Source organism: Acanthopagrus latus, chromosome 9, assembly GCF_904848185.1.
Source record: "Acanthopagrus latus isolate v.2019 chromosome 9, fAcaLat1.1, whole genome shotgun sequence".
Taxonomy (NCBI): Eukaryota; Metazoa; Chordata; class Actinopteri; order Spariformes; family Sparidae; genus Acanthopagrus; species Acanthopagrus latus.
Window position 1 is genome coordinate 22,893,303 of NC_051047.1, and position 21,832 is coordinate 22,915,134.

Sequence of the window (21,832 nt, forward strand, 5' to 3'; positions counted from 1 at the left end):
AAGGGACAGTTCACCCTCTTACCTGTACTGCAAGTTTTTGGGAGATAATGGCCGAAGAGACGTCACCTCTGGCGCTAGGTTGGGGTTGCCAGGTCGATGATCGATATCCTGCACAGAAACTGAGAAACGGCCATTTGTTTTATGAAATCTGGAGATTAAAGAACACAATGGAAGGAAGGGTTACAAACAGGGAGACTTCCGCTAAAACCAGGAGTGTTTGCAGTAACTTATGTAGGAACTGTTTGTATTTTCGTGTCACTTTACAGAAGGAGACCGGCGTTTTGAGGAGACGCTCACCGCTAGACGCTTCCTTCTGCACAGTTGCCAAATGTAGTTCGGCAGAAAAGAAAGTAGTTCCTACGTGAAACTGCTCTCAATAACGTCTGTGGATTATCTTGAGTAACCAGGTCATAATTTCTAGGAAGACACACTAGAAAGAGAATAGAGAAGAGTAAACAAACAGGCTCTATTTTAAATTATATATAAGGCCAAATAATTTAAATAATGGACTGAATATTTTTGGAGATGTCTTCATGTTAAGGATGTTATTTTGATGTTTGTTTTGGTTGATTTGGCCTGTCGTCTCCAGCATGACTTCTGTTGGGATTCACTGATGTCACCACCTGCATTCACTCATCAGAGATTTGGTGACACTCCTCTCCCCGTTCAAAAACATTTACTTGATCTGCATCCACCATTTTGTTCCCTGATGAAGACCTTTAAAGTCCAAACCAGTGTGTCGCTGTGTCTCAATTCAGGACCCGGCCTTTGCGTAGCGACATAATTGGCCTTCAGAAGCTCCTCCGAAGGATACAGACCCTGAATTCATTGTTGTGTTAGTAACCGTGTTTCGAAAAAAGTTTTTTTAATCTAATTCAAGGATTTTTGTTCAAACATGTCTTCGGTCAATATCTCCAAATCTTGACAACTCACAGTGTAGTAATCTAGATGGACAGTTCTAACAGGACTACATCTTTTTTTAATTTGCAGCTGAACTGTCCCTTTAACCCCAACACTATCAGGACTGTGGTGAGTAAAATGAATGAAACGCCGCTCTGCACACTTCTTTGTTCTTGGAAAAGCCCTGTGTCAGAAAAAAGTTCAAGGAGTTATAAATAATTGTCACATGGCGGCAGCGATTGTGTGATTTATTTTTTTTTCTTCTCTGTCATAAAAGAAAAAAGAGGTTTAGAGGGGATTTTCTTCCCACGAGATAACTCAGCACACAACGTGATTTTTTTTTCTCTCTCTCTTTCTTTTTAACTGGGCGGTCAATGGTGAGTTCGGCTGTGTCATTATAGCCCCGCGTGAGTGTGCTTCTGTGTGTGAAAGTGTGCAGGGTGTGTCCTGGGAAGCCATTATGAGAGCCAAGACTTGGTTGGTTTTTGCAGACCGCGAGCTTTGGTCCCTGAAAACACACGTCCCGCTGACATACACCCTGTGCTACACCACGGACGGAGCGGGGAGAAACAGGAGCACAGTTTTATTTTGACTCAGTCGACTTGAATGCATTCTTCCCCTGTGAAATGATCCTCTGGCTGTTTGCCATCCAGCCTCATTTCTCCCTCTGTGTGTGTGTGTGTGTGTGTGTGTGTCAGCATCACACTGCTGTCTATATCTTCCTCCCCTTGTTTAGATTCTGTTCACCACTGACCCGTGTGCCCTTGGTAAACAGCTATTCGCCCTGGCCTGCATTTCTTTTTCTTTTTCTTTTTTTTTTTTTCCATCCTGGAGCTTAAACATTATCACCACGACGGCTGCTCTGCATGACAAGTACACGAAGAAAAAAGAAAAACCCCTCTGTAGAAAAGAAAGGATTACTGCTAATAAGTAATTCTGGTGATTGATCACTCAGTTATTTAGGCGGTTACTTCCCATTCTGATTAGTTTACACGTGCGTATGTTCTGTTTGCTGCTGTAAAGGCTGCAGCACCAGGTTCCCTTTTAAAGCTCCCAGCAGCACCACTACAAAGCTCATAAAGCTGTGCTGTGGGCCTCCTCTTCCTCCTGTTTTCTGCCTTTCTTCTTTCTCTTTAATACAAGAGAGAAAGGGAGAGAGAGAAAGGTGGAGGAACAAATGAGAGAGAGAGAGAGAGATGGGGAAAGAGGAGGAGGATCTGGAGAATCAGAGAATCAGAGAGGTAAGAGAGGGTGAGGTAAAAAAAAAAAAGAGAGAGAGAGAGAGAAAGGGGGAGTGAGAGGGAGATGAAACTGCTCTTTAATCAGTGAGGGGCTACGTGGAGGCGGGTCGAGGTGCCTACTGTAATCCGATACACGTGCGCGCGCGCGGCGTGCACGCCCTCCGAGCCAGGGGAGTGAGTGAGCGGTCCTGCCCGCCGCCACAAACCCGGCGGAGATCGGAGAGGAAGGAGCGCACTGCCGGGAGAGGCGACGCACTGAGCGAGAGAGAGAGAAAGAGAGAGAGAGAGACATACACTGAGCGTGACGGAGAGAGAGAGAGAGGGAGGTATAGAGGAGCGTGTTTCGGAGAAGAAACGCACAGTACGCAGGAGGAGAGCGGAGAGGCTGCACGCTTTGGTTTTTCGTCTCCCGAGCGGTTTTTACGCACGCACGCCGGAGCTGCTCGCCTCCTTCTCCTCGAGATCTGCTGATATCTTTTGCGCAAGAACGGGACTGTTACCGGGACAGTGTATTCAGAGGAGAAAACCCCCCAGATGGGAAAATATGTTTTTTTCTTTCCTAATCACACGTGTTCTTACCAAGTAGATGCGCAGTTTGGGGAAGAGAACCAGAGCGAAAGGTTTGGGGATATTTTATCGAGACGAGGAGGAAACACTCGTGTGACTTTTTACAGTTTTATTTTTCGTTTGTTCAAACTTGCCGGCACATTTTTTTTTTATTTTAGTTGATTTCTGTTGAGTCAGCAGGTGATTTTTTTTTTTTTTTTACCTTGTTTGAATGATATGATTTTGTCTTTCAGACGCTGTGCAGACGAGGTTTGTTATATTTGAGACTGACAGGGGGACACAGCGCTGCCGACTGTGCGCACCGCCATGGATTTTGAGGGTTTAAAACGTGTTTAGAGTAAAAGAAGGGAGAGAGAGAGAAAGAAAGAAAGAGAAACGTGCTGATTTCAGATCAGTTTGCGTAGATCACATTTGTTTCCTCCAAAGAAGAAGAAGAAGCACGCAGTGATACAGCTGAACAGTGCCAAACCAGCGCGATATTCCTGGTGTTCGCAACCCGGCGTTCGTGGCGGATTTTGGGCACTACTTGAGTTGCGCTTCAAAGAAACAGAGAACTGTGGAAAAAAGGAGAGAAGAAGGGGACTTCTGGACTCAGATACACATCACAGAGGAGGAGAAAAAAAGGCGTTATTTCTCCACACCCGAGGGGAGAAGATGGATTTACTCGTTTGGCTTTGTGGATGTTTACTGGCTTTTCTCTCGCCTTCAGCGGTCAAAGCAGAGGAAGGAGGTAAGTTTGACACTTTCGCTCAAACCAGTCACACCGCGGTGTTAAAGAGAAATTAACCCGCTTCTTTTTGAGACAAGATTAACATCACAAGCACGGGGTCAGTAAAAACGCAGCAGAGTTATAGCGGGCTGTGAGTGGCGCTTTCGTGTCCAACAAAACGCGTTAAGGATGAAAAAAAAAAACAAAAACACGAATTTTGTGACTCTTTTAAATAATGCGTAAACGTCAGAGGACTGTGGGTCAGTTGGGTTAACGCTGCAGCATGTTGAGCCGTCTCAGAGGTGAAGAGGTGTGGGGGGGAAAAGTGGAGAAACAACTTGAAATAAGCTGTTTTTCTAAAACACTCGGTAGACATCTGCGTAAACGGTTAAATGCAACTTCCCAGCAGCGCGATGTGACAGCAGCCTCCCTCCACTGCAGCTCCGCTCCGTCCAGTCACGCGTGAAGGATGTGGACTTGGTCATCGGTATCGATTTTTGTCGTCCCGACAAACATCTGAACCACACGCCGTGGATTTTACGCAGCAGCTTTATCAATGGCTGATCTCTGGAGAGCTGTTCAATAATGAGAAATCACTGCGAGGCTCGTATCGGGACTAATGTCGGAGCCAGAGGTCTGTCAGGTCAGCAGCTCGATGGACCTTAGAGCGACTTAATCGCGCTTGTTTCGTCTCATAACGTGTCGCTGTGAGGTCGTCTGAGAATATTCCTTGAGAGATTTTTTACATCAAGGATGGCAGATGCCCGCAGCAGGGTTCCCTTTATGTCGGAGTCTGTCCGGGTTGCTGTCTCCGCTCCAGACGCACAGAGGTCCGGAGGTCTGTCACTTCCCCCCCCTTCGGTCCGTGCGCGCTTTAGGGTGACAGCTGCATTCATCCATCAGCGGTTTAACGCAGAGGATCCGATGTGAGAAACGCTCCAAACTCTCACATTTACGTCCAGTTACAGGTGGCAAAGCGAAAACGCGCGCTGGTCCGATGCGTTAAAAGGAGGTTTCTGTACGTCTGAGCCACGTATAGAACGATCTTTACGCACAGGGCGCCGATTGGACAAGTCTTTTATTCCGTTTTTCTCAAACGAACCTATCTGCGGTGGCACCAGGTCGAGAATCAATACTTAAATTTGCTGTTAAGTGGCCTCAGGTGTGCGTTTTTGGATAACTTAAAGCGTCACGACCAATTAAAACCAGTAACAGTTGTTTTATTCACAAAATGATCTTTAAAAAAAACAGTTGCGCTTCACTTTACATCATGAATTCAGAAGCTAATTCTGTGTCTGTCTGCTAAATCATGGAGTTGCTGATCAATGTTTCACCACAGACACACTCTAACTGTCTTTAATGGTTTCTCAGAGCTGCTTCTGGAAGAGACCCAGATCTTGGCAGAGATTTCTGTGTGTAAAATCTCACCTCGAGGCTCACTTTCTGCTCTGACACACATTTGTGTGCGTGTAAATGGGGCGAGCTGAGGAGGGTTAGCTGTGGAGAAGTTGTTTGCATTCTCAATTTTATTGATTTAGAGCTTATTCGGGGAGGCGAGCCCGGGCTTTTGCAGATCTCATGACTCGGATTGAGCGGCGACGGCTGCCAAATGTTGTTGGGGGGGAGAAAACAGTGAGCAGAGAGCACAGTGGAGGCTTTCTTTACATCCTGCTTCACCTCTGATGGGAGGACGTATGTGTCATGGAAGAAAACTGCAGTGTGTGGGAGATTTCATGTGAATTCTGAGAGTCAATCAGTGCCCGTGTGGATCCTCGAAACGTCGAGATTGATGACAAGACCGTTTTTTTCATTTACCACCAAAGAAGGAAGTTTGAGGATCCTTGGCACTGCCAAGCGGAAGTGGTGGCGAGAAGGAGAGTCTAATTCAGACAGCAGAGACCAGGTTTCCGTCTTCTTACAGCAGTCATCATTAGTTTTTTTTTTAAACCATGACCACAATCTTTCCCAAGATGAGTTCTTCTATAAAAAGCTTTTGTGTGGCGGCCCAAACTACTTTTCTCATGTAAAAACCTGATATCTTCCTCAAAATCTTCCCCTTTGCGATCTCTCTCCTGGTTCCCCTGAGAACCACCGGAGCTCACACTTACACTCGCACAGGACGAAGCTTCCTCAGCAGTAAACTTTCTGCAGATGCCTCCTGCTCGGTCATCTCCGGAGAGACGAGCGAGGGGAGTGTTAGTGAGACTCAGAAGAAGTGTGTATAGATAGAGAGAGAGAGAGAGACAGGAGGGAGGAGATGGAAGTAAAAAGGGAGGGGGGGGAAGTTACTGAGACCGAATCAGGCAGAAGGGAAGCTGCAGAAAAAGAAGTGAACGAAACGGAAGAATGATTCCTAGCCTCGCTGTTTGATCCTGTTTCTTCATTCCGTTTGATCACAGCTGTGCCTGGAAGGGAGATAAACGGACATAATTGGCCACTCAAGACCAGCTGTCTGCCTCCATAGTGTCTCTGCTGAAATATCCTGGATGATGAAACAGGCTCGCTCGCTGCACAGTGTGCGGAGAGAGCCGGCGGTGGGGTGAAAAGCCCCACAGGTATCCACCGGGGGACGGGGGGTTTTATCAGACGGTTGTCGGTGGCTCGCACCGAACCGATGTGATTGTAGAGGTCTGAATCGGAGAGGAGGACTTTTCTCGTCCACAGCATGAAGGGAAATAAACAAGTCTGGCTTTCAGATGTTGAGGCTTTCCTGCTAATGTGCTCCATGTCTCCTCAGTGTGATCGGGCTTCCTCACGCGTTAGTATTTATCTAGCCTTGAGCTTCCAGCCTGTAATAATTAAATGTAACACTGGTGTGGGGGCATAATGCTTCGTAAGCTCCAATAGCCGGTCAATAAAACAAACCAGCCATGTCATTTGTTCACACAATGGGGTTATACCCCGATTTAACTCACCACATAATGAATTGACTGGCGGGCCACTAACACAGTGATTCTGTGTAACGACTCTGGGGTAGGATCAGTCGTCAGCCTGAATTATTAGAGATGCGACTGTCTGTAAATATTAATTTGAATGTATTTGTTCCTTTCGGTGGAATCTTGAGTTTCCGTGGATTATTGCTGGCAAAGGCTGGAAATACATCAGCGCGTTGTGAAAGTCAAAATAGCAACATTTATTTGAAAAAACGGACAATTAATGCCTCTGAAATCTGACAACAACCCAAATCTGGGACAAAGAGTCTGTTTTCGTGTGACGGTAATGAGAGGAAGTTTTGATATCATCTCTACTTCAAAAATTGAGATCTCTATTTATGCTCCATAGCTCGTAACATATTTTAGTTCTCTCGCTGATTCAGGAGCACGCTGCCTTTGTCGGAAAACAAGTCTGAAAAAAATGACCGGTGCCATCTGACTGCCACAGTCTGATGACTGGAGTGCGGCACAGTGTGTTAAACGCTGCTTATTTAAACAGCTGTTACGAGCCTTTGTTGAGGCCGCTTGTCCTCTTTTTTTTCTTCTGTGGTACTTTTCATCCAGTTTTGGGGTCACAGAGACGGTGACGGAGGTTAAACTCCACTCGAGTGTGTGCAGATCCTTCCCTGCTTTTCTTTACCGCCTCAGGACGATTCAGAAAAAGCGTCTTTAATTTAGTGGTTTTGACTTCTGAAGACTTCCGTCGATAAAAATGTGGGACGTCTTCTCAATATGTGGGACACCTGCTCACCCCGTCCACAGGTGTTTGTCCGTGTGTTCACTATATTGTCTCCGCCTGTTATTGCTGCTGCTGCTGTATATTTCGCAGCTACAACAAAAAAGGCCCGAGAACGCCTCACCAATATGAGCTTTTGGTGAACTTTCATCCCAAGAATGAAGTAATAAAAAAGAGAGAGAGAGGGAGCGAGGAAATATGAGTGTTTTGTAGTGAAGAAGAGATCGAGAGAGAGAGGGGGAGCATGAGAGGGCATTAGTGAAATAAGGGGCGAGCAGCCGAGTGTGAAGCAGTAGCTGAGTGGAGCCACCTGCAGTAAAGCGAGCCAGATTTATTCCTCCTCTCCGTCGAGGCACTTGTAGGTCTCTGGCCCAAAGTGGAGCACGTTAATAAGAAACACACTGATTGTGATATAGACGTAGAAAAAAAAAAAAAAAGCTTCCAAACGGCGGCCATGTTGTTAAAGGAAGAGGGACAAACCAGGCGCACGAGAGAGGTCATGAAATTTAAAATGAACTGTGAAGTGATTATGCTAATCTGAGGCGGGTGACACAGGTGGTGCAGACTTTTCCCTCAAAAAGCTGATTTCATTTTAATCATGGAGCAGGTAACAGGTGTTTACCGCCAGGTTTGAGGATTAAGAGCTATCCGTGCCCATCTCCTGAATTCCGAACTGCCGTCTTTCGAGTCTTTTCTCTGTAAAAGAACACGTTTTAATGAGCCGCGTGACGTTCAGACGAGAACATTGGTCTTCCCCACATTAGAATAATAGTGGTTTAACAGCAGACGCTGGTCCGCTGACATCAACAACCCAGTTTGCGGCGAGCGAATAAACATTAAGCTAATTAACCTTCAGCGCAGACTCTCCCCCTCTCTCTCTCTCTCTCTCTCTTTGTCTCTCTCTCGTCTCTAAAAGGGAAAGGACAATTAGTGGGTCCAGCAGGATGTTCTAATTACAGTTATCATGTCATTAGTAAACTGTTAGTATTCTGGTGTCTTCATTGGCCATTGGTAATGACTGGAGTAATTAGAGAGGATGGGGAGATCAGCGTGTGTGTCAGCGCGAGTGTGTTGTACACTTGTGGAGAACAAATGTCCTCGGAGAGGAAGCGGAGATCATGGAAATCCTTCAAATGAGAACATTTGCCCGTCCTCACTCCTTTTGTGTGTTTGTGTGTGTGTGTGTGTGTGTGTGTGTGTGTGTGTGTGTGTGTGTGTGTGTGTGTGTGTGTGTGTGTGAGCTAAGCCTTCTGTGTCCTCGGCGGTCCCTCCGGAGCGGCGCCGTGCGAGGCCACAGGTTGTTTTCCTTTTCCTCTCTGCCTTCACGCTGAATCATCCAGTTGTTTTTCCTCTTTTCATGCCACTTCACCTCTCCTTTAATGGCGCTCTCTGTCTCTTTCTCCACGCCGCCCCTCTCGTCGGTGTTTCTTTCCCTCGCTCCGATTAAGAAACCTCCCTCACCCTCTTCTCGCCCCACTTTGCCACGTTGGGAAATCTTTTCACTCTTTCAGCCACTCTTTTCTCTCCGACTCTGTCAGTCTGAGGTTTTTCTCGTCCCCGGCTCGCTCTGCCTGGACAGGAGTGAAGCTCAACAGTTGGAAATCCAATTACGCGGCTTGAAAGAGTGACGTCAGTCTTCAAATGCAGATGTTCCTGCTGCGTAGTATGTCATCTCTGCCACTAGGGGTCTTTCAATCACAATATTGTTTAATGATGTTGTGAAGTAGCGTGGGATCATGGGAGTTGTTCAGAGATTAGGTGATCTATCAGAGTTTTCCTCACATTATGTTTAGTCACGTTCGTTTCCAAACATTTCCTCTGGAAACATTCGGGATAATGTAAATATACATCAGACTGTACGACAAAGGTCGCGTCGTTTGTGGATATTTTAAGCGGAAATGTTGCTCAGTGTATATTGAAAGTAGTCAATGAACACAAATTCTCTACATGGTGAACTCTTCGGTGTGTTAAGATGACCAATAACAGGCTCCGGAGTTAGGAGAGTGTTTGGTTTTATAAGTACTGCAGTAAATGCAACAGATAGAACAGGCTGACAGGAGCCTACCGTACCAGTGCCCGTGTTTATTCAGCCTCGTTTAGACAGTAGATCAATGTGTTAGCTGAAACGGGAACAGCCCAAAACTTTTTTTTAAAAGATCTGGTTTTATCTGGATTATCTTCAGATTCGACCTTTGCACTTGACCCCATGTTCAACGGTACGAGTAAAGGTAAACTTGAACAGGAATGCATAAACACAGTGTCAGTTTAAGTTCGTTAGAAAAGATAGTAACAGGAGGCCCATCTGCCCTGCAGATAAATACAGATAAGATACGTTTTCACCCAAATAACGGATTTCTCAAGCAATCGGGCAACGATGAGCGATGGTCCAATCTGTGATTTGCTTTCTTATGCACCTCCATTATGATGAGTTGAAGCAAAATTAACTTGGCTGAAATAAATTGCTGTGAGCGCTCGACCAATCAGATGTGGTCGGCGCTCCAGGCCCCGACTTCAGAGTTCCTGTGCTTTTTTCGGAAAGTACTACCCACCGAGCAGGAACTTCTAGGGGGGTAAAACAACGTCCCCAAAACTTAATTTGGTCTGGACCCTGTGGTGGAAAGGCACTGAGTTCAACCAAAGGTGTCCGGTCCCTGGGGAAAGTTCCTGCGGTTAATTGGGCTATTGTCCAAAAAGTTATTTCTCTGGAACGATGCCAGACAAGAATCATTTTTGGATCTACAAAGAACCTTTCAGCAAGAGGCTCCTTAAAGAACTCCCAACGGTCCTTTGAATAACCTTCAAATAATTGTTTTTATTAAGTAATTAGTGATGAAGAACCGAACCGTTGAGGAACCATTTCGTCCACCACGACCGGCTCCATCTACAGACTTCATCACTTCCAGTTGCAGTGACGTTCTCGAAGCAAAATTATTTCTGAATCGTTAGCCAGATATCAGATAAACCTCAGAAAACACCTTTGAGCTTTAATTTGGGGAACTTGATGGATTGTTCACATAACTGGTGCATCATCTTCCATTTATCTGCATGGAGGCTGTTGACCATCAGTGTTAGTCGTCTAAAACCATCTCACGTATCCTCAAACTCTCTCTCGTCATTCTTGAACATTCCCTCTTTCTGTTCAGGCTGCTCTCCTCCGACCTCCTCTCACACTCCTCTCCTTCAATCGTCTCTTCAGCTCCTCTCTCTCTCTCTCTTCTCTCTGTTATTGATCTTAAATCTTTTACAGCGTCTTCCTTTTTCTTTTTCTTTTTTTACTTTGTCATACTCTCGCTCCGCTCTCTAAAGCCCCGCGGATCATCCGAGCGTCTTCTCTCCTGAGTCGAGAAGCTTGTTCTCATGTCAGTTCTTTTTCCGTATCACACGCTCATCCTTCTTTTATTTATTTTTACGAGTCCTCGTCTCTCTCCTCTCCGATTTCCCATCGCTCTGTTTGTTCCTCCGGATCCTTTGTAGTCCTACGCCGTCCAATCCCTCCGCTTTACACACACACAAACACACTTAGACTCACGCACACTCTTTTTTTTTTTTTTTTTTCTCTCTGTAGTTTTCCACTGTGGCTTAATGCAGGGCACCTGGAGAAAAGACACAACCCCACCTGTTTGTGTGTGTGTGTGTGTGTGTGTGTGTGTGTGTGTGTGTGTGTGAGGGTTGTATTTTCTGTCCAGTGAGCCTTTTTCTGAGCTGCTGACTTTCTCTTTTCAGATGATGAGAGACAGATGTTCTGGCGTTACTCTCTTCTTTTTCTTTCTTTCTTCCGTCCTGCTCTGCCTCCTTCTCTCTCTCTCCCTCTCTCTCTCTCTCTCTCTCTCTTTCCTCCATCGTTCTGTCCATTCCTGAGGTTTCCCAGGTTGGACTAAAAGCACCTTGGTTTGGGTCCAAAAAAAGACATTTCAGCCCGTTATTTTCAGAGTTCCTTACATTCCCAGAGTCTCACAAAATCTTTTTACAGTCACCGATAACGCTGCTTGAAGTGTTTTATGAGTGCTCGACTTAAAAATGTATTGTAAACATTACAAATAATAAATACATGGAAATCAATGGTGAGCTTAGCATTTTATTCCCTCAGGCTTTGATGCAGATGATCAGGGTTTATTGATTGTTAAATTCAGGGACCTGTTTCCAACAAGGTCGGAAATAATGAGAGTGTGAGACTCACTACGCCTTTTTTTTTTTTTTGGGCCAGTGCATGTGGGTAGTAAGTTGATAGATAATAGCCTCGCTCTTAAAACGTCGCCTGGTTAGCTGGGTCAAACACTTTCATGCGCAAACACTCACTAAATCATTTAATGCTATCATTATGGTCCGCGGCCAAAGGAAATAAATTCCGACTGCGGTCCAGCACATTAGCAAAGTTCTCGCGGGCTAGCAAATCGATTGCGACAGGGCTGAGAAAGTCTCTCTCTTCGGAGCCAGGAACATGAATGTGTAAGAGAGCTCAGAAAAATCAAGGTCAGGAAATTTGCATTTGGGGCCAACAAACAAGGATTTAGATCAGTTTTGTGTTTTTCTTCATGTTCGGGACTCGTTCCTCTCTGCTGCAGTGCCTGCACTTCTGTTTTCAGCATTTCTACATTTCTTCATGGCTGCCTTGCTGTGTGTGTGTGTGTGTGTGTGTGTGTGTGTCAAGGTCTGTGCAAGTGAGGGGGGGGTGAAAGTTGCTGAATAGGTGTTATCAGGATGCAATACTTAACGTGGCGGAGAGCCATAAATAATGCAGTGGCCTGTCTTATATCCCTGCTTGACTGCTTAGCACCGTTTACTGCTGCTTATTCTGTGTGTGTGTGTGTGTGTGTGTGTGTGTGTGTGTGGTCTGAGCACAGTGGTGTCTAAGCCAGAGGAGGGATGAAACCATGTTCAGCGGTTTGTGTGTTTGTGTGTTTGTTGTGAGTGCGCGGTCTCAATACGACGTCTCTCTGAAGATCACATGTGCTGATGTGGTGGAGAAGAGAGAAGCTGCCTCGTGTGAAGTCAAGAGGAGGGAAGTGTTTGTGTCTTCTGTGAGGGACAAACCCGTCAAAGACACACAGTGAAATGTCCCTTTACGGCTTCTAATCTGCTATGGAACGTCTCCTAACTTCCTATTACGCCTCAACATTCATTTTATCATGTTAGTTGTTAAGTTTTATTGTATTTTTTGCAATCTTATACTATTTATAGTCTCACCTTCCCTTCTCTGTTTATGTACCATGTATCATTTTGGGTAAACCTTTATTCTTTTAAGTGTGTTGAATAAACAAACTGAGGAAACGTGGACATCTCTATGAGCCACTTTCTGTTTCAGTATGATTTCTGTCATCATCTTATTTCCTCATCGGCTCTGACAACATTTGGACTCCTTGACTTTTAGCTGACACGTGTGAATACAGGGGGGCTTTTTAACTTGTTTTCTAATTCTTGACATTAGTTCAGGATTTTTCCCCAATTCAGCATCTCCTCGTGCACACAGACGTTACACTTTCCTCCCAGCATGCAGGTCAGAGCCGCTGTAGTGCGGAATACAAATCAGCGTGGCAATAGATTTACTTTTGGAAGCTGCGTGATACAGTTTTTTGTTTTTGTTTTTTCACTTCTCCAGTATTCCCGTCTATTACTGCAGGAACTCTATAATGACTCACATTTTGCGCACAAGAACCAGACAAACAATATCAACCTCATGCAGGAGGATGTGATGTCACCCGTGCACTCATCCCCGCAGCGTGTGTCACTTCCTTTCCTTGTTCGGTTGCGATAATGGTAGAATGACTTATGTGTGCAAGCCTCGATATAAATACACCCTTGAAGCAGAGCAGACACAGTACTTTACGCGCACACGGCGTCTGCCTCTTCATCACGCCGGCCTTATTCATCAGACGCTGGGAGGTGGCGTCCTCATCGGCTGCAGGCCAGAGGTGAAGATGGGAGACGAAGGGTGGTGGTAGTTAGTCTGAGGTGATTAAAGACAAAGATTTAGATTAATGATGTGTTTTAATGGTGCGAGATTGACATTTAGATTGCGTGTTCATGTTTTTGTGTCCACCCCCTTCAGTGTATGTGCACCGGAGATGCCTGAATTAAGTGTAAAGTAAAGATTACAGTAGTCGTCTGTGAAAAGAATAAACCTTCACCGTCTCCTTCACCGTCTCTGTGGGGACTGGATCTAATGAAAACACAATTTGTGCTCTTTTCATTTTAAGACCCACCGCACCCAACAACAACAGCCGAGCTCCCGTTACGAGTCCCAAGCAATCGCTTATTAATCGGTTTCATTCCTCTAACAACCCTCGCATGTTTCCCCCCCTCGCATCGCCTCTGCATAACCCAGATTTCTTCGTGAGAGACAGTTAGCTAAGCGCTGAGCTAAAAGTGGTGTTTGGCTGATGGTGCTGCGAGATTCCAGAGTGGTTAAACACTAATCCAGGTGGTGCTGAGATGAAATGCGTCTGGCCGGGTTACATAGGCCCTTGTAACTCTACTCCTGTATTACTGTATGTCACCGGGGAGACTGGAAACAGATAGGAGGAGATAGACGAGAGGACTAGTTGGCTCGCGGCGTGGCGGAGGGAGGGGAGACGGACGGAGGCAGAGGGATCGAGAGGGAGAAAGCGGGGCGATCGCTAATTGTTTGCAGACAGTGTGAGGTAGACACCAGATATAGACGCCAAAGTGTCAATCACTTTGTTGGAAGATCTGACCTCCATTTCCAATCTCTCAGGCACACATGAATCAGCCCACATGCGCGCATTCGAAGCGGTGAAAGACAAAACTGGGGGAGATCGAGGGGACGGTTGAGGAGCTGCAAGTTTGTTTTTCCCCTTCTCAGAGCTGAATTTAATCTGAAGACGGCGTCCGTTAAAGTGTTTATGCCGTGCGTGCGCGCTAATGTTTGCTGTGTGACTCCTCTCAGATTAGGTTTACAGTAGCAGGTCTATTTAAAGCCTCAAGATATGTTGTATTCTGCTGAGTAGTTTGACTTGGCGATGTCACCCCACTCAGCACAGGGGCAATAAATAAAAAAAACGTCACGCTGCAGACCAGCAAGTTACACAACGTATTCGCACAGATTCTTTTTTTTTTGCACATTCAGCTCGAATCGAAACAACAACACAAGACCGTCAGGAGCTTCTTTGAGAGTTTGTTTTTCCCTCTCATAAACAGGAAATTATCTCAGGGGTTTGCTCACCGGCCAAATACTTCCCAGCAACGCAGCCGACACTCACAGATGCTGTTCTTTTTTTTTTTTTTTTATTAGCATAACCTGCTCCACTGTGGCCCTCGTCTTACCCCAAATATTTGTTGAAAAATCAATCTGCTCCGGTCCTAATGTGCAGCGTAATCACAGTTTGGTGCTGAGAGGATTCCTCGGATAAAGAACAAAGTCCTTTCAAAATAACAGTCAAACACAAAGCACTAGTTCTTTAGTTTTCTCCCTCAGTCACATCAACACTTAACATATTTACTAGTTCAAAATAAGTCATTTGTCGGCGAACATTGATAGACATTAGGTCAATACAGTTATCAACCTAATAGTCAGGTAAGTGGTGGCAATGTTCTGCAAACCAAAGAAGCCTTTAGGTTCAATTTAGGCTAAAAAAACACTTAGTTAGGGTTAGGAGATCGCTTTTTAGATTAAAACACCAGTTTTTGTTGTCCCAACATGGCTGGAAATTGCCCCCAGGTCACCTTAAAATATCCAAACAGTCCCCTTTAATTCATCAAGCCTGATCCAACATCAAGCCTCGAAGGCTCCGTGTGACTCTAAACTTCAAACCACCTACGACTGCTTCAGCATAATTTCAACCAACCAGGTGTCGGATCAGCATCAGATTGTCCTCACTCATAGGTACAAGCCACCTAAATACACCTGATTGTTTTTTGTTTTTTCTTCAACCAGACACATCTATCCATCTAAGATCCATCTGTCTTATCCAGATCCAAATCCAAAGACCTTTCCTCCATCCAAGTTTCATGGATATACGTTAAGTTTATGAGATTTTCACAACAAACCAACCAATAATCAAACGGACACGAGTGGAAGAATGAACCTCCTTGATGGATTTAATGAAAACACTCATTAGTTGCAGCTTTAGTAAAATGAGACATCATTTCTTCATTCCTTTCTGGCAGATTGTGGCTCATACTGTCCCCTTTTATACTGGAAGTGCTTTGACTCCACAATGACTGTATTCAGTATATCCACCATGATGGTTTAACTTAAGGTTATGGGCTGTTAAACAATGAAGAAGTTGAGCTCATGTCGAACGTCTGCACAGTCCATCAAACAGCTCAGGCATGACGTACAATAGACGCCACAGACGTAATACAGTAGAGTCGTGTGTGTGTTATGCCGTCGGGTGTCGGAGATACATATGAGTTACCCATCAATGTCAGGGTACATCTGCGGCGGTGAATGAGCGGCATTGTCCGCGACACAACGCAGACGTATGACCACCGACAAGTGGATCCGCTCTGTGACAGTAACTGTGGCATCTGGAGGCCTCGTCCACTGTGTGTGTGTGTGTGTGTGTGTGTGTGTGTGTGTGTGTGTGTCGGTCTTCGTGGGTCAGAATGGGGTCTTTGTGTGTCATGATGCAGAGTTGACCTGTGACATCACAGATCCACACGGACACGTTCACACACACCTCTTTGTTTCTCATATCCTGTCTCTGCAAACACAACTCTTATCCGCATTTTTATCAGTTCGGGACTCTTTAACTTTAACAGAATCGTGAATGTCGATGTCTGAAGAGTCAAACTGAGGCCAAGAGGTTTGTTGAATTTTAAAAAGGAAAGTAATTGAAAAGATAAGTCTTGAAATTGGAAAAATAAGAATGGAATTATGGAAGTAAGTTGAAAAAAACTCACCTACACTTATCTTTAGTTTGATTTTTATTTTTTTAAATTCAACATCAGAACTTGAAATGTCAGTTTAAAATTGCATTCTTTCAGTTACTTTTTTTTTTTTTACTCAAATTAACAAACCTTCTGTCAGTTTTGCTCCATAGATGTCTTTCTGTATCGTCAGCTTTTGGAATAATATTATCAATATGTTAGAGCAAAATTTGAGGCTTCAGTTAATGATTGTTTTATTGTTGACTAATCAGACGATCTTGTTTATGATTAACTGTTTAGTTGTATAGTCTATTTAATGTCAGAAACTAGTGGAAAAATTTCAGCCAGTTTTTCCCAAAGCCCAATATGACGTCCTGAAACTTCTTGTTTTGCCTGCAACCCCAAAAACATTCAGTTTACGTTCATGTAGGAGCAAATAAACCAGAAAATAGCCTAATTCAAAAAGCTGTTGGTGATTTTATCGATAAATCGTTGCAGCTGTAGAAGGTGCAGTATGTAAACATGGTCATGGTCGTGTGTTGAATTCAAACAGATGTGTTGTAGCATATCACCAAAATAACTGCTAATTGCTGCTAACTGCGGGTGCCATTAGCTCGTTAGCTCAGCTAGCCATGAAATTAGCATTTGTATTAGCTGACTCGGCCCTGATTGGGAGTTTGGCATTTTAAACCAAATATCAAGGGAACTCAATGATTTTGTAATCAGTTTTTGAACAGTTTTTGATATTACGATGGACCAAATCCACAGAAAATGTACGTGTTTCTGCTTCAACTTGACTTTTTTTAATCTCGTATTTAAGCTGATTTCACTTTCTCTCTCTCCACGCAGCGTCTGAGCCATGCGGTGGCTATTTTGATGCCAGTAAAGCCGGCTACATCACCACCCCGGGCTACCCGCTGGAGTACCCGCCTCACCAGAACTGCCGCTGGGTCATCACGGCGCCCGAGCCCTTGCAACGCATCGTCCTCAACTTCAACCCGCATTTTGAGATCGAGAAACTGGACTGCAGGTAAAGATGGGATGGATGGTTGTTATGTGAAGCTTGAAATTGCTCGAGGAGGTTTCAGTTGCGACTAAAGGAAGGATGAGAGATGAGGGGAAGTTTTTGCCTTCGGAGTTTCTGCCTCCACCAGCTTGTGTGAGAGTTGTTTTGTGTATTTGCTGAACTTCAGCCCACTCTCCTCCTGTTTCTCTGGCTTCAACAATCCCATAATAATCACACAGGGACCTCCCTCTGTCCCTTGTCTCTAATTATCAAAGTCTAATTACAACACATTCACTGTTCCAGGATGGTTTTCACACTTAGGAGGAATTAACACAGATTGGAGGATTTGGTGTCCGTCATTGTTTTTGGCTGTTTGGCTGTTGGCGGCGTGGTGAGACCGAAAGAAAAGGCCGACAGTTCTGCAGCGTGAAATAAAAATACAGCATGCAGAGAGTAGGGAGGACAGAACGGCATGCTGGGACTTCATGGAGAATGCTTGCAGAGAGGATTGAGACTGGTTAAGAAGCAAAAAAAAAACACATTTAAGATAACTGCAGGAGTGATGGCAGAGCAGGCAGAAAGTTTAGGTTACATAAATGTTAGATAGTAAGAAGTTATATAAACCGTAGCTTTTATTCAAGGTGCAATATGTGAGAATTTTAGTCAAGAAAATTAAATTATCATCAAAATGCGAAGAAACAGTGTTGATATTATGATGTGAGGAAGTATTGTACGCACTGAAATTGGCGTAGTATCCCGGCTCTTCATGGTCCAAAGCTCCTGGTGCTCAAGCTCCCAGTCTGGGCTGCTAGCTGCACAGCTAACTGAGCTAACAAGCTAATTGTAGATGCCAGCAGCAGTTCTTGTCTTATTTAAGTTATATTTCCCCCATATATTTTGAGAATGAATTCCAAAGTACCCCAATCTTACAAATTGCATCACTTTTAAAACATAAAAAAGGTTAAATAAGAGAAGAGAAATAGTATATCAACAAATACGATTGGAAGAAAAACATCACGTTTAGTTTTACAGTCCATATTGTTTTTTTGGAAAATGTTTGATTTTCACTGTAAGATTACCGCTGAATAAAAAAAGGCATGATTGTCCACAGCTGGTGAGATGAAGGAACTGGCAAAAGACATTGATTGCTGTGTAGACTTTATTTATCACAATTGCATTAACAGCAACAACTTAGATAGTTTAGTGATAACAAACGCTCCAAGAGTCTGGACAGGTTTTGCTTGATGCACCTTGAAAGAGCTTCATAAGTGCTTGAATCCACTCTTGATAAAACTGTGCAGACATACAGTACAAAGTATCATCGGGGTTTTTTAGCCAGCTGCTGCAGAGTTTTCTGATCCGGCCCAAGCACTGTGACAAAGTTACCAGAGTTAACACGTTGTAAAAGGACGGGCTATCATAAAAGAGATCCCCTTCCCTTCCCCACAGATGGCTGCGGGTCCAATCGGAGCTGCGGCTCATAAAACGCCAATTATACCCACAACTCCCAACAATATGACTCCGCGATGAAAGTCCAATATTAACATCATAAAACCAACTTAACGAGTTAATCAAAGAAACAATTTGATGACACATTTGATTCTGCAGGCACTGAGGAAGCAAATATTTCATTTGAGAAACAAAAAACAAGTCGCTGAAGACGAGGATGATGCCTGGCGATGACGTTATGACATCATCTTCATATGGCCGTCACGCTACATATGAAGCCATCCGTCACATAGTAGAGAAGGGACCACTGGCTTTCAGATATCTAATGGGAACAGATACAAACCGACTGACACACACACACACACACTTACAAACCTGTACACTTACACTTTTCCCCTCTCTGTTCCGGTGCTTTCCCCCGTCCAGTTATTAACATTTCAGCCGTATCAATTATAGATAGGCGAATTTCCCCACTCAGATGTACCAGAATCATTCAGACATTTCTTTGTTGGAATTGAAGCATCAATATTTCACCGGCCGGCTGTTTGTCGAGAGGCTGAAAGGTTGAAGCCACGCTGCGCTCTGCTCTGCTCTGCTTTACTCTCGCGCTGTGCTGTGGAAATGGAAAACATGCCTCTCCGCCTGTCTCCCTGTTCTCGTTATTTTTTAGTTTGACTCTCTGTTTCTTCTCACTTGGATCAATTTGATGCTTTTTTATTGTTCCCCCCGCCCCCCAGGCCCTTCTTTCCTCTTCCTCTTTGAATTTCTTTTATCCATTTAAAGTCCAGTAGTTTTCCAGGAGGAGCAAAAATCTGGCTGATCTGCTGGAAACAACAGGCTCTGATTTATTTATTATGGTGTATGCACACAGTCTGTGTGTATTTGTGGTTCTTCTAAGACTTTCTGTGTGTGTCAAAACATTTTTTTTTTCCTCCAGCTCAGAGCGCTTCCAGTAACGACAAGTTGCATTCGCTGGAAAGTAAATGTTGAACCGTGCCAGTACAAGTGAGATATGTGCAGTGCTGGTGGTAACATCTCAGGTCTAATAGGCTGTTATTTACAACTGTCCTACAGCGCAGAGCTATTTAAGTCTACAGACGCCCTACGCCTGGAGCGTGTGTGTGTGTCTGTGTTGGTGTGTGTTTGTGTGTGTGCAGCAGTAGGCTGAAATTGAGCTGTAGGGTTCAGAGGGCAAAGAGGCCAAGGAGATGAAGCAGTGGGTGTCTGTGGAGGGCAGACGTACGTGGTCATCGAGTGATTGTCGGCACCAACCCTGACCCTGGCTTTCCAGTGTTGTTCTCTCTCTGGCTCTTACTGCTATATTTAAAGGGACAGTTCAACCCCCCCACACACACACACACAAAAAAAAGACAAAATCAAAATTAGTAAAGTAGTGCTAATTATCCTTCTAGTTTGTCTTGGTGCTAGTTGCAGGGTTTTGGGGATATCGACCCGTAGAATGCGCGCCTTCTCTTGAATATATTGGAAGTAGAATGCCAGAAAATACATTTGGGAAGACTCAAATTTGAAATGGTTACTTCAGATATAGTCTCATATAGCCAGACATATTTTCATTTAAACCTTTGAACATGCAAAATAGTGACGGGAGAAGCTTGTTTTGGATTTTGGAGTCCTGGCGTTCAATCAGCCTAATCCCCACAAAAGGAAAGGTAAGAGCGGCTAGGTTGTTTACTTACTAGCTTACTGTTTGCAACCAGGTTAAGGTTAATTTCTGCTCCTGCTTCATCTGAAAATAGACACATTTTTAATGATAAAACCATTACTGCCCGCATACTGTACTTCAATGCATCCTCGGAGTCAACTTTGTCTCACGCAGACATCAACTTTTTCATCACCGCTGTCCAACTTTTAAAACTTCTTTCCCTTCTTCCTGTGGTCGTGTCGTACTTGAGCTATTGGCTGCACTATTTTCAGTGTGTAGGTTGCAGAGACAGGAATTTTGAAAATGCTAACCCAGAGATGGACCATGTTGAGAGCAGTATCATGTAGGAACTACTGCTATTTACGTTTTGCTGCGCAGAAGAAAGTATTGCATCTAGTTGTTGACAAGTGGCTAGCTAACGTTATAGCTCAGCCGAGGAGGCGGCCATTGATGTTTACATCCTGCGCTGTCACGTTCATGAGCCTCTCGGTAGCAAAAGAAAATAGTTCCCACATGAAACTGCTCACAATACGGTCTGTGGATTACCTTGAATAACCAGGTCGCAACAATCCAGAGGGATAAAACTAAGCATTTTTGATTTGGTGGTGAACTGCCCCTTTAACATCCTCTTCTTGAATCATCAGATTGATTTGACACGGTCATTAGAACATTATCCATATGTTTCTCCTCTTGTAATTTATAGCTTTGAGAAACTGAATACTGCTGCTAATCCCCCCCAACACACACACACACACACACACACACACACACACACACACACACACACACACACACACACCCTCGTCTTGTCGAGACAAAGCGGTCGTCTGTGTTCGTCCACAAAGACTACATTATGAGCAGACAATATGGTTCCCCCCTCTCTCTCTCTGTCTTTATCGCATAAAACATTCGGTATCAACACACACTCCCGCGCTGTTATGAATCTGCGTGCCCCCGGTCAGACAGGGGTTGTTTTATGTCACTGCGTTGAGGCAATCTAATCTATTACGGCGCCTGATTGCAATTTAAAATGGTAATCTGTAATCTATAATGCATCACATTTTGTCAAGCACTCTGCTGGCTCTGCAGGCAGGATCGATGGAGTGGTGGTCAGACGGAGAGAGGGAGAGATGTTTTCATTAAGATTCATGTACAGTAGCAATTTAAGTGCGGGGGGGGGACAGCTGGAGGGGGTGAGCAGGGAGAAGAGCTCGTGGCCCCTCTAAGATCAGTACAGCCACGGCCAGGCATGACTCACCGTGACTTCCCATTTCCCATCACATGACATCCATCATGGGGTGACAGGATTCAGTTATCACCCAACAGCTGTGTCTGCAGACATGGGTATGCCTGTTACGAGGCAGGGAAATGTTGAAGAAACGTCCACCTTGTGTCTTTTACCGTGACTTCCAGCTTCAGCATGCTCCGAGCGAAACTGCATCAGAGAGAAAGTTGTCTTTCGCTTACAAGCGGTTCGGATCTGGTATTACCGTCCGTGCCGAGTGATCCGATCACAAGTGGACAAGCTTTGAGGCTGTCTGTTCACACCTGGCGTTAACATGCGCCTCGACATGCATCACAAGTTGACCTCTGGCGATAAGATGTCACTTCCACCGCATACATGCACACACGCACATATGTGTAGACAAAGATATATCTCCATGTCTAACATTAGCTGAATTAACACGCATACCCAGATACATAAGAATGTGTTCTAGACATTGTTTCACACAGTTTAAAAAGTTTGTCCTAATGCAACAAGTGTTTAAATTAAGGTTTTCTTAAGGGAGTCTGGGGAT

At 44.6% G+C, this 21,832-nt stretch overlaps 1 protein-coding gene across 3 annotated transcripts in view; it reads left to right on the top strand.

The window, feature by feature from the left end:
- Positions 1 to 2,212: 2,212 nt before the first annotated feature.
- The window catches only part of LOC119026056 (neuropilin-2-like), a 103,369-nt gene continuing 83,749 nt past the window's right edge, over positions 2,213 to 21,832 (top strand). For 2 of the 3 annotated variants that reach the window (XM_037110147.1, XM_037110148.1), the window contains exons 1-2: positions 2,214 to 3,438; positions 16,765 to 16,945. In XM_037110147.1, coding sequence (XP_036966042.1) covers positions 3,363 to 3,438; positions 16,765 to 16,945 — 257 coding nt within the window. In that variant the 5' untranslated portion in view covers positions 2,214 to 3,362. Of the gene's footprint in view, positions 3,439 to 16,764; positions 16,946 to 21,832 lie in introns of all 3 variants that reach the window. The other variant, XM_037110146.1, reaches the window with a different exon arrangement.